The sequence below is a fragment of the Macrosteles quadrilineatus genome, unplaced genomic scaffold, assembly GCF_028750875.1.
Source record: "Macrosteles quadrilineatus isolate MER2022 unplaced genomic scaffold, UCM_ALF_1.0 Scaffold_6__1_contigs__length_79288215, whole genome shotgun sequence".
Taxonomy (NCBI): Eukaryota; Metazoa; Arthropoda; class Insecta; order Hemiptera; family Cicadellidae; genus Macrosteles; species Macrosteles quadrilineatus.
The window spans coordinates 67,785,971-67,798,687 of NW_026542599.1; the positions used below are offsets into that span (position 1 = coordinate 67,785,971).

The following is a 12,717-nucleotide window of genomic DNA, read 5'->3' on the forward strand; positions in this document are numbered from 1 at the left end:
ATGTATTCATCTGAGTTAGAAGAGTTGGTAGATGATCCAGGACTGCCTGAGAATCCCATTGGTACCAGTGAAGATACCTCTTCAAGGGTCAGACTTGACGCTAGCGACGATCTAGATGATTCAACCAATATTGATGATGTAAGTTAACTAGCCTATTGACCTTTTAAGCCCCAAAGGCCGATATTATAGCAATTAGGACTATTGACATAAAAAACTTAAGCATGCGACTATGGGGATAACTCAACAAAAACAGCTGAAATCTGTAACTTACCTGATGTGACGACAAGTGCTGTGTGACTGTTGGGTTTACTAAATGTTATCTTATAAAGTCGTTAAAAGTTAATTTAAAAACATTTCAAAATTTAAAGCCTTATTGATAAAATAACGAACTTAATAAAAAATAACTAAGTTAAGTTAAATATTTATTATTTAATACCCCCCCCCCCCCCACCCAGCAAACCTGCAGACTAAGCAAATTTCAACTTGTCTGATTACATTTTTACTAGAATATTTCCATAAAATAAGACATATTTATTCCTAATTTAAATAACATTAGATTTTTAACGAGTGCTTAGGTCTGCTGCTACGAAGAAAATGAAACTTTTGACCACGTTAATAGAATAGGATGAAACTAAAATTTGCCAAATTTGATCAACATATAAGTTATCCGGATAAACAAGTAAACTACAACAGTTTTCATTTTCTCCGTAAGAATAACATGGGAATTAAAAAAAATTGATAATCTAACTTAAATATATTGAAAAAAATTTAAATACTGAGAATATACCTAACTTTTATAATGGCCTCTAGGGAACTCAAAAAAAAAAAAAAATGAATCGGTCCCGGGTCCAGGTCGTACCATGAGACATATAATAATGGCTTATTCCCTATATGGGAAATTTGCTATTAAGGATATACTAGCTTGGCACATTTTCAAATTGGCAGGCTTTGTAATAAAGGATGTAGGTGTATTTAGTGGTAATAAGGGATGACTGGGTAGCTGAGTATTTATGGAGCTCGCCTATAGTAATCAAAAGGTCGCCGGTTCAAGCCTGAGAAAAGTTTGTAACTTTACTATGGTTCGAAACAGGACCCAGCTGTCCTGATCTGGCTTTCAATGATCCTGACCACAGATAAGTAAAATATACAGAGGAAACATGCTTATGGAACAACCGTGCGCTTTTAGCTCAGGAATGGTGGGACGGAAATATACTAGTACCGAGCCAGTAAGAGCCCGAACGGCTATTGTTTACAACAGCAAACGTACCATACCGCACTGGCTCTTTCTACAGCGTGAGTGCTATAGTACGTGATGGTGAGGATGGGGGGAGGAGAGCGAAAGGGGATGAATAGAATTTGAACTAGACACAAGCAACTGGTGCTAGACATCACTTAAGTGTACCATTGAATGTTTCCTCTGTATCTTACTTCTCTGTGTCCTGACTAATGAAACAGCTGGTCTTAGTCAGTAACTGTACACTACAGAGATCACCTCACTTCATTCAACACTCATATTTCACTCATGTTTGGGTTGAAATACGCACCTAGGTGTCGTCCTCATCTCAATTGGTAATGGTAATAATACTGTGATCTACAGCAAAGCTGTAAAATTTTTGTTTGTGAAGACATGGCGGGGTTTATGTCCATGAACTTTTATCTTGTAATTTAAACCTCAGTAACTTAGCATTGTTTATTGTATATCAGATGACAGAATAGTTTTGAATCCTAATTTTCATATCGGGAATGTATTAAACCAACAATTAATTTGTTGATACTTTCTAGATTGTGTTATGTGTTTACTACCATTCTGAGGCCTTGGCTGCTGCTGTGTACAACACTGGGACATCGGAGGTAATTAATTATATCAATTAAAGAAAAGCCTTTATTGTTAACCTCATTCATCAAGTTTAATTTCCTGTTTGATTGTGATTTGAAGATTTTATTTTTATTTTGCTCAGAAGAGCATTTTACTGATATAATTCTTGTTTCTTTATGACATGTAGCCTTTAAAGATGTATAAACGATTAGAATTCTCAAATGACAGAAATTGTTCAGCCTTTCATCAATGAAAATTACTTGTTTTTCACATAATTCTCGAAATACAAAGAGATTATAGCCCAATTAATATTTAATAAATTCTCTCTCGATTTTAGATGCAGATTATGTCCAGTGAAACAGATTTAGCTCCTGATTTTAAATTGCTCTGTAACCTCTATCAACAGTTTAAACCTAGGTGAGCATAGGTTATTCTTGACTCTTGATTCTTGATTCCATTGTTGAACTTAAAAGGTAACGATCAAAAACATTGTTTAAAAAGAAAAGTTAAATGTGACAAAATATTTTTATACTTGCTACAAAATTCTAATGTAAAATGAGTCTTATTGACATTATCGTAAGTGAATATATATTTTTTAGCTAAATCATAGTTGTGTAAAATAATGATAAAAGTTCATTGAAACCATTCTGTAAAATGCATCTTTTTAAATACAGCCACGTCGTGACCAGTTCGTCACTGTCGCAGCCGTTCCTACTGAAGGTCCATGGCCTTATCACTGGGCAGGATCTGTCAGTTACGCCGTCTGTCGATCCTCCTACCTACTCTGAAAGACTGCACTTCATACCTGCCAAGGAGTTCCGTAAGATACAGAGGGTGGCCAAATTATTAGACTAGACGTATGTACTGTAGTTTAATGCATTTTTGACTTAACTTTGAATTTGGTTAGAAAACATGTATAAACTAAAATAAAACTGCCTCATTTGGTATGGACTACAGTACCTATAAAACCAATTTATATTATGCTTGAATGTTTTTCAATGTTTTTGCCAAAGGCTGTGATACAATGCTGTGTCTTCTTTACAACACTAACATGTTTCATAGGCTACACTACCTGTAAAAGGAGTGTGCTGGAGTTGAAACTTCCGATGGAACTTGAAGACGTCTCAGAGGAGGACAGACACACCTACATCATGTCTCAGATAGACCTAAGCTCGGAGGTAAAGTGGAGAACATTTGTTTAGTAGATTTTATTGAGTTTAATGTATGTTTCGCATATTTAGTAGACAAATTCAGGAACATAATTCATCTCCTGTGATGTTTTTTGTAAGGAAAATGTAGTAATCCTGGAAAAATTATCATGCTGGCAGGAAAAAAACTGATGTAAAGATAATTTGGGCTGATTCACAAAAGCTCACATCTACTACAGATGGCTACTCGAATGTTTAACAGAACCTTAAAATCGTTTTTGGATTGGATAAAGGGTTGGCTAGGTCTGGCAACAGTTTAGGCATAGCAATGATATAATTGAAAGAGTAGGTCTGTAATTAATTACAAGTAAACGTGGTATAATTAAAAGTTTGATAACAAAATATTGTAACATTTTTAAAACTATAAAATACCACTTAACAATATGCCTTGACTAATACAAAGAAGAGATTAGACCGCTGCTGAAGAATTCTCATATCATATGGTTTATCTTTTGCAAAGGTTCGGTGTCGATCTGAAGAATATTTCATTCGAGCCTTCGTGCTCTTCTCTTCATTGCTCACCTAGGGAATTTAGGGTAGGTAATTTAGATAATTTTGTAAGAGTACTACAGTAGTTCCGCACTGCAGACAAACTCTTTCTCGGCTTATACTCTTCCCATAGTCAAAAAAGTATATTAAATGTGTTATTGTTGATCTTTTTGCAACATTTAATAGCTCAAAATTTTAACACAAATACCAACATTGAAGGATGCATTTCAAATCTTATATTTTTAGGATAAAGAAAAATGGAGTGATGTAAGACTTTATATTTTAGATTATTCTCCCTGCAACTCTTCTTTAGTTAAACCTGAACATATAATCTATTAACTATTATTATAACCCCCTGTGTTATTATTGACAGGGTCTAGTGGCGGCAATTGGAGGGCTTTTGTATTTCCTGCAGCGTTCTCTGACCAAAATCAGACTAGTTGCGTCAATCGAGATGCCCATTCTAAGGATTTCATATATTTCAATGTAAGTTGACTAAAATTTGTACGTGCTTAGTAAGCAATGAGAGTTTTTAGTTAGCTTTGCATTCTTCTTCAATGTAACTTCCATGCTTTATTGCTATATTATGAATTCAACAAAATGCAAACAAAAAAGTTGCCACTAACTTCAACCTCTTCTCCATATTATAGTCAGAGTTTTGAACAATTTAATGTTGAGTTATTTGACAATTTTGTGGTCAGGCAGCAGTCAAACTCGTACAGACAAAGTGTACTTTTCATATTAAAACTAGTTGAGGTTCGCAGGAGATTTTGAATGCTATTAGAAAATAACCCAATTTCGAGAAGTAAAAATTAATGACAAAATTAAAATAAAGGATGGAGGATAATAGGTAAGTGATCAGTTTCAAGAACCGATTTGATCGCCGAAGGAAAATAACTGATATTTAAGATGGACTGATCATGTGACAATGAGGGGGACAGTTAAACTAAAACATATAGAGAAGAAGTTCCCCTGGAGCCCGAGAAAAGGTGGAAAAGATTAAGTAAGTCATGTTAGTTGAAAGACATGATCAGGTTAACTGGTGACGTAAAATATATCTATGTAAAAAGGCCATTGGAGAAGTAAGTAAATAGATTTAATAACAGTTGTTTTTACGACTATCCCCTATAATAAACAGGTAATGCACCAACCAATTCAACTGTAACTATTCACTGACAAAATGAGAATGTTTTATAATAAAAACCTTTGGAACTTTGAAACCTAGAAAGTCGCAACCGAATTCTAGGTACTCACTCGTTGCTTCTTTTATTTTATTTTCAGGAAGGACGTAGTTTGGATTGACAATGAGACCTTGCATGCTCTCAACATCTTCTCCCCGGGACTGCATCCGTCCTCGTTCAAATGGTCGTCCAAAGCCAACGAAGGCTTTTGCGTCTTCTCCCTCCTCAACCACTGTTATTCCACTGTCGGCTCCAAACACATGAGGTGACCTGTAAACTTGTAAATACAATAACTAATGAGCTTGTATACTGGTCATTGTTATTGGCTAAGCCAGTGGGGGAGCGAGCTGGTATATAAGTAGATTGCGGGACTTTGGTCCCTGAGGTCCCACGTTCAGATCTCATTTATGGATTTTATTCAAGTGATAATGCTGTGACCCCTTCTAGGTCCAGCCTGAATTAATGTGAAAAACTATTCCAGGCTAGAAACTAAAAAAAATAAAATAATATTGTTCAAGTTATTTGAATTTTCTAAGAAAGAATCATTATTATCATCGGAAGTTTTGGCCAGCAGGCGTGGCAGTGGGCAGGGCTAGTGCCACCATCTTGTCACCAAAATGTTCTACATTCAGAGTACAAAACCAACTTGTATATTTTACAAAGTTTCATTTTTGTTGTATTTTCAGAGTGATGCTGTCTCAACCAACCAAAGATATCAATGTGATTAAGAAGAGACAACAGGTCATCGCTTTCTGTTTGAGGTCAATCAACGAGCAGACTGTGAAGTCTTTGGCAGACTCTATAGTTAATGTCAAGTCTGTAATGGTAAATACAAGGTGGACAGATTTACATATTTAGTAATCTATTTATTTTTGCCTTTATTATATTCTTAAAACCATTTGACAGAGTCTTATTACACTGTTGTGGGCATAATGTATTTGTTTATTACTCAAACAACTTTTTTTATCCCTTCAGGAGCATTACTAGAGACCGCTTCCAGGGTGGGCTACGGTTATATTCAATTTATGTTTTTGCGAAGAATGGCAGGTGATTTTATGGCAGATGAACATAGTATGTTTGTAGATTTTGTGGATGGAAAGTGGACATTCCTGCCGATTCTGTAGACATTTTTGTTGGTGTTAGAACAGCTGATAGCTGATTCAGGACACTTTTGGTACTACTTACCGGTGCTCTGCAGAAGATCTGTGACCTTGTATATTGCATACCGTAAATAAACATAACCCAATAACAACTTTTATATAAAATAAATCAGGAAATCATTAAATAAATTTCTTTTATTTGACAAATTAATTGTGAAGCTAGCATTTGGGAAGGGTAATATATTTATAATAGAAAGTAGCTTTCGATATCAATCTCAAACAGTAATGTATGAGATTAAGTAAGATTTTTCTGGATTTTGTTGTAACTACTTTTGTAATACCGTAGCTTGTATTTTATTTTCAGAAAATCCTAACACGAATGACCAACGCTCAAGCTTCAGTGAGTCAATGGAAGACTTTTTACAATGTAAGAGATTTTCCTCAAGTATTATCTACCATACTTCACAAACAAACCTATTAATAAATCAACGATATACTATATACAGGGTGAATCAGACTACCCATTCACATACTTTTACAAAAGCCACCTGTGTAACTAACTGATCATACTCGTTTACCCACTTCTGGAATAGTTAAGTGATCTGATATTTTTGTAGGGGTCTTTCTTGGTCTGAACCCAGAAAGTCCAAAAATTTACATTTTCAAATCCCAAAAAATCCCTTAAATCCCCCTTTTTTGAGGAAAACAGTTTTTTTTACTGCTATAGATCAAAAACGGTACGAGCTAGCAAAGATTTGAAAGAATTTTCATATTCAAATTTCACATAAGTGGAAATTTCACATTGTATGAAATTTTCATAGTGGAATTTAATTTTATACAAGACACTGTTTAGAGTTTTTTTGAAAATCGCACTCCTTCACCTTCGAAAAACACCCTACTTCAAAAATTTGTATAATGTCTTGGATTTTTGACGTCCTTTTATTTTTTAAAACTACTTTTGTGACATATATTTTTGCTTTCCCAACTTTGAAAGAAAAGGGCCTAAAGTGACATTTTAAAATAGTAACCCTCTATAAAAATTATTAATGGTGGATTTTCAATAAGAAAATGTAGTTTTTTAACGCTTGTTGTGCCAAACCGTTGTGTACGGGTTAATTTTCTGATTCACCCTGTATTGTATAGGTTTTAAACTAATCTTTAAATGATACAATTATGATATGTTTCATAAAAGTATTGGATACATGTAGTAAGATTTTGCCGCAAGATGTGAATGCTGAGCCTCATTTCACTGAACTGAAAGTATTATAATAGGAACAGTCTTCTTTATTTTCAGCTCCAGGATTCAAACATTTCAATTGCTATGTATGGTTAACTAAAGGTCCCTTTCTATGAAGATGAAATTCCACTAAAAAAGTCACAATTAATTAGGCCTATGTAGGTGATTTGTAAATAATCTTTTACACTTTTTACCTGACTTTCTTGACAAATAATACATACATAAATGTCTTCTCCACGTCCTTAGAGTCAATGACCCTGGGTAATACAGACTACTATCACGCTGGAGTTGTCAACAAGTACTGGTCTTCCTGATGGATCCAAATGTTGATTGAGGATTATGGGTAGGGATGGATCCACAATAGGGGCAGGGCAGTGGTTGGTTGAAATATTGTACATGTGGTGTAAACATTTTCTTATGGAGTGAACTTAATCTGTCAGTTACATTTTTGTCTCTGACTGCAGCGGATGTTGTTGAAATAAACACATTTAAGATAGATAATGTTATGATTTTGATAATACTAGTCAGAATAACTTATTGTAAATATTTTGTTGACTTTTTGTATATCAGTAATATTATTTTTCCTGGTCCAGTACATAAAACGTGTAAGGCATTTATAGAACTTTCTACCTTAATTCATTCCTCCTTTCAGACAATTTATAACGCTGTACTAGTTGGGGAAGTGTGCAAAGCGAACTCTACTGACATCATATTCTTCAGAGAGGTGACAAATAAAATAAACACAATAATATAATAATTTAAAAAAATATTATAGTAATTTTGTATATTTTACTTGATTTTTTCTTCACTCAAATGTTTTTGAATTGTATGAAAAAGTGTGTGTTCTTCACCGTGAGGTCTTATGGTATTCCTGTGTAAGTGGAAAATACCTAACGTAATGCTGTGATATTTATTGCAATTTTTATTTCAGACTAGGAAAAAATTAGTTTGTTAACAGTTGGTATATTTTTCCCACATTAATTTATATTCAAATTCACAAATCGGTAAGCATTTAACCATCTTGTCACAGAAAACATACTACTATAACCCAGAATTCCAACCGCATGATAAAAAGCGTTGAGTACTTTAAGAGAGCTTTGCCTACGAATTGACAGGCAAAGCTCTCTCAAAGTACTTAACGCTTTTTACTATGCGGTTGGCATTCTGGGTTATAGTAGTATGTTTTCTGTGATCTTGTCAAGCAAACAGGTCTCGATTGATTTTCTATTTCTGTAATGTCTTGTCTCACATTATTTGTTTAAACTGCGTAATGAGCACCAGAAAATCTGCTCTTTACCACAACCAGCTGAGAGAGAGTGGATGAGGAGCTTTTTGGTAAGCGAGTTTGCTTCACTCCACCTCCATCATTGTTTTTACAAACTAAAGAATTAGTTTAGTCTGCTTGCCACGGAAATAAACAAATATTTATTAGCAAAATTCCCATGTAAGGGAATAAAAATGACAGTTTTAGGGAACAAGGATTAGGTCTCATGGTAAGACCTGGACCTGGGACCGATTGGATTCTTCATTTTGATGTCCTCAGTGTTTATTTGCATTTCCAATCACACACAAATTTTTATTTTGAATAAAATATAAATTTACTATTTACTGTACTAGACCTTTGATTGTTAACTTATATTTTATTCAAAGTCAAAGTCATCTTTATTGTCACAAAACGTTTTTTTTTATGCTCTGGCACAGCCAGACAAAACAGGTGACATTGTCAAACTATACTAAAATAAACTAGCTTATATTGGTAAAAATAAATACATAGTAGGTAACAAAACAAACAATTCACATTGATTTATCTTCAAGAAACTGACCAATACTATAATAATTCTTTTCCAATAAAAATTCAAAAATTTTTTCTTTAAAAGATTTTAATCCTATTATAGATTTGTAGTACCCAGGCAAATTGTTAAAAAATCTTTTACCCATATAAGAAGGTGTCCTTTCCACAAGATTTAATCTGTGTATAGGATATTGAAAATCTGTATAAAATCTAGTGTTATAATTGTGTCGATTATTTTCACTGAGGAGTTTTTCAAAATTTGATTTCACATACAATAAACATTTAAGAATGTACAAATTAGGGACGGTTAGAATCTTTAGTTCTTTAAAAAGTTGTTTGCAAGAATGTTTTACGGGTTTAAAAGTCATAATTCTAAGTATTCTTTTTTGAAGTTTAAAAAGTTGATACGAATCAGATGTGACGCCCCAAAGCTCTATTCCATACTGTAAAATTGACGAAAATAAAGCGTGATAAATCATTAGTCTAGTGTTTAAATCAACAACATTTCTTAAGACCAACATTTGAAAACATACTGAATTTAACTTTTTAGAGGTGTTATGAATGTGATTCTTCCAATTCAATAAACCATCTACATCAATTCCTAAAAATTTAGCTGTGTTGCTAAGATTTATTTTTTCATTATCAAAATAAACAAAGCCTTTAAGATCGTCCCTACACTGTGCAGTTTGAAATTTTACTATTTGTGTTTTAATGTGGTTCATTTTTAAACCGTTTACTTTAAACCATTTTGACAGATCTTGAAGAGCTTGATTCAAGGCTAAACTTAGTTCATGACTGTCTTTTGATTTAATGATGGCTGTCGTATCGTCAGCATATAACAACAAACTAGGTTTAACATTCTTAGGTAGATCATTTATGTACATCAAAAACAATAACGGTCCTAATATAGAGCCCTGAGGCACCCCCATAACAATCTTTTCCCATTCAGAAGCATACTTAATGTTTTCTTTAATAATAACTGTTCTTTGAAAGCGATCGTTTAAATATGATTTCAACCACAAAATAACTGATTCTGAGAATCTATAGGAGGATAATTTATCAAGAAGAATTTGATGGTGTACACTATCAAAGGCTTTGGATAGATCACAGAACACGCCAATAGTGCTCTGTGACCCATCCAAGCTCTGTGTTATTGAATTTACAAAATGAGCCACAGTGGAAGTGGTACTTCGATTTTTCCTAAAACCAAACTGTTCATCAGCTAATAAGTTATTAGATTCCAGAAAATAGGACATTTGATTGAATGCAATTTTTTCAAATATTTTTGAAAAAGAAGGCAGGACAGAAACAGGTCGGTAGTTATCTGAATTACTCTTAGAACCTTTTACTTTCTCCCCCTATACCATAGTATATGGAGAAAGTATTGTTTTCGTCAAAATTTTCGAGTTTGAGTTTTGAGTGGATATATTCGTTTTGGGTCCCCCTGGACCCAAAAAAGTGGTTTTCGAAGTGATGTCTGTGTGTGTGTGTGTGTGTGTGTCTGTGTGTCTGTGTGTCTGGATGTGTACAGAGCTAGAGACTACACCTGTGGTTCGATTTCGATGAAATTTGGTATGTAGGTTCTAATCCATGGTATCTCCAGGCGTTTTTTTCATTTTTTTGAAATTTTGATTTTTAATGGGGATTTTCCTATAAAAACCCATAAAAAACCGGAAAAATCAGATTTTCTCAAAAATGACCCGAACGATTTTGATAAAAATTTAGTATGTTGTAGCCCTTTAAATTCTGAACAAAATGGTACAAATCCCATTTCTGTAAAAATTACGGTTCAAAAGTTATGGTAAATTATGTTATTTTCCCATAAAAATCCCATAAAATAACAAAAAATAGGATTTTAGACAAAAAAATCCGTTTTTATTTAACATAGTATGTTATGATCCTTACAATTTTGATAGGTAGTTTTTCTCATTTCTTAGAAATTTTTATTTTTAATGGGTATTTTCCCATAAAACCCCATAAAATGACGGAAAAAAAAGATTTTCCCAAAAATGGCCTGAACGATTTCGATAAAAATTTAGTATGTTATAGTCCTTTATATTCTGAACAAAATGATACAAATCCCATCTCTGTAAAAATTACGGTTCAAAAGTTATTGTAAATTATGTTATTTCCCCATAAAAACCCCATAAAATAACGGAAAATCATATTTTCCCAATATTGGCTCGAACGATTTTAATAAAAATTTAGTATGTTATAGTCCTTTAAATTCTGAAGAAAATCTTACAAATCCCATTTCCGTATATTTACTCTCACCGCTTACACATGATAAAGGTTGTTGACAAACTTATGGGAGAAAGTATGTGCCAGAATGCTGATACCGTTTATTTTAAATAATGGCTTCACCTCTGCATACTTCAAATGATTAGGGAAAGTGCTATTGGTTAAAGTCTGATTGATGATTATGGACAATGGCTCAGCAACAAACTTAATTACTTTTTTTAACATAGTAGTTGAAATCCCATCCCAACCAGCCGTTTTTTTATCACTTAGTGACTTGACTATTTTGATAACTTGCTGAGGTGTAACTAAACTAAAGTTAAAAATTGGAATATCAGGCCTATGTGTGATTGATTTTTTTACTAGTTCCATTGCCTTACTCTTGGAAAAATTTACCCCAAAATCCTTCCCTACCTCAATAAATTTAGAATTAAAGTGACTTGCAATAACTGTGCCATCTGAGACTATTCCCATTTTTTACTCCCCACTCCCAACAAGGATTCTTAAAACCTAGTTCCTTGTGCTTTATGTTGATCACCCAAACATTATAATTGTTGAAAAAATTGATATAGTTAGGGCCCACTTAAAGGTGTAATTAGTACCCAGATTTTCTACTAAATTTTTAATACCACGATAGAGTTTTAATATCTTGCTATAAAAAAAGCGGTATCTATCTATATATTTATTACGTAAGCCGATTCTTTGCGTCAAAATTGTGGGCGACCGGGAAGTCGTAGAAAGACGGGAGAGGGCTCAAATTAAAGGTCTCAACCCCGTGACGGCGGGAAAAATAGTGAAATTCCCAAAATCTTAACAAAAAATTAGATATAACGTAAAATGTTCTCCATAAGAATAGCATTAGAAGGCATTTTACTGCTGATTTTTGTTTACTTCAATACAGCTGATCGTGATTTATCATCAAGCAAGTAAGCAATATTACATTTGGATTACTCATTTGCCAGTCAATTCTGCAATGTAATGTATAGCCTACTATACAGGGTGTTTCAGTAAAGCGTAGCGGGCTATGCAGATTCAGATTCTACATGCAAAAATAAGTCGAAAATGTAGAATAACTTTTTTTCGATTTCGGCTTAGTTTGGCCGTAATCCGCCATTTTGTATTTTTTTGAAAATAATTAATAACTCAAAAACCCTTGGAGATACTTTTATGAAACTTGGTACAAACTTTAATTCTACAGGTATAAACATTCTCCGAAAATATCTTTGATCAGGCTCATCAAATTTCAAAATGGCGACCATTTAAAATTTTTGTTTTAATGGCCGGTTTTCATTGTATTTACTTAAAAAATTTTAAATGGCCGCCATTTTGAAATTTGTTGAGTCTGATCAAAGATATTTTCGGAGAATGTTTATACCTGTAGAAATAAAGTTTGTACCAAGTTTCATAAAAATATCTCCAAGGGTTTTTGAGTTATTAATTATTTTCAAAAAAATACAAAATGGCGGATTATGGCCAAACTAAGCCGAAATCAAAAAAAGTTATTCTACATTTTCGACTTATTTTTGCATGTAGAATCTGAATCTGCATAGCCCGCTACGCTTTACTGAAACACCCTGTATAAAACCAACTATATAAAGGGACAACGTTACCCATAATAATCAAGACTTTTTATTTATGTCAAAGTTGAAATAAATT

The 12,717-nt window shown here is 33.4% G+C and overlaps 1 protein-coding gene across 1 annotated transcript in view; it reads left to right on the forward strand.

Annotated features, from left to right (window-relative positions):
- LOC128997600 (mutS protein homolog 5-like) overlaps positions 1 to 12,717 on the forward strand; it is a 27,640-nt gene continuing 14,923 nt past the window's right edge. The window contains exons 1-10 of the mRNA XM_054423239.1: positions 1 to 138; positions 1,783 to 1,851; positions 2,154 to 2,233; positions 2,491 to 2,636; positions 2,879 to 2,994; positions 3,887 to 3,999; positions 4,795 to 4,959; positions 5,381 to 5,519; positions 6,159 to 6,221; positions 7,684 to 7,755. Coding sequence (XP_054279214.1) covers positions 1 to 138; positions 1,783 to 1,851; positions 2,154 to 2,233; positions 2,491 to 2,636; positions 2,879 to 2,994; positions 3,887 to 3,999; positions 4,795 to 4,959; positions 5,381 to 5,519; positions 6,159 to 6,221; positions 7,684 to 7,755 — 1,101 coding nt within the window. The remainder of the gene's footprint in view (positions 139 to 1,782; positions 1,852 to 2,153; positions 2,234 to 2,490; positions 2,637 to 2,878; positions 2,995 to 3,886; positions 4,000 to 4,794; positions 4,960 to 5,380; positions 5,520 to 6,158; positions 6,222 to 7,683; positions 7,756 to 12,717) is intronic.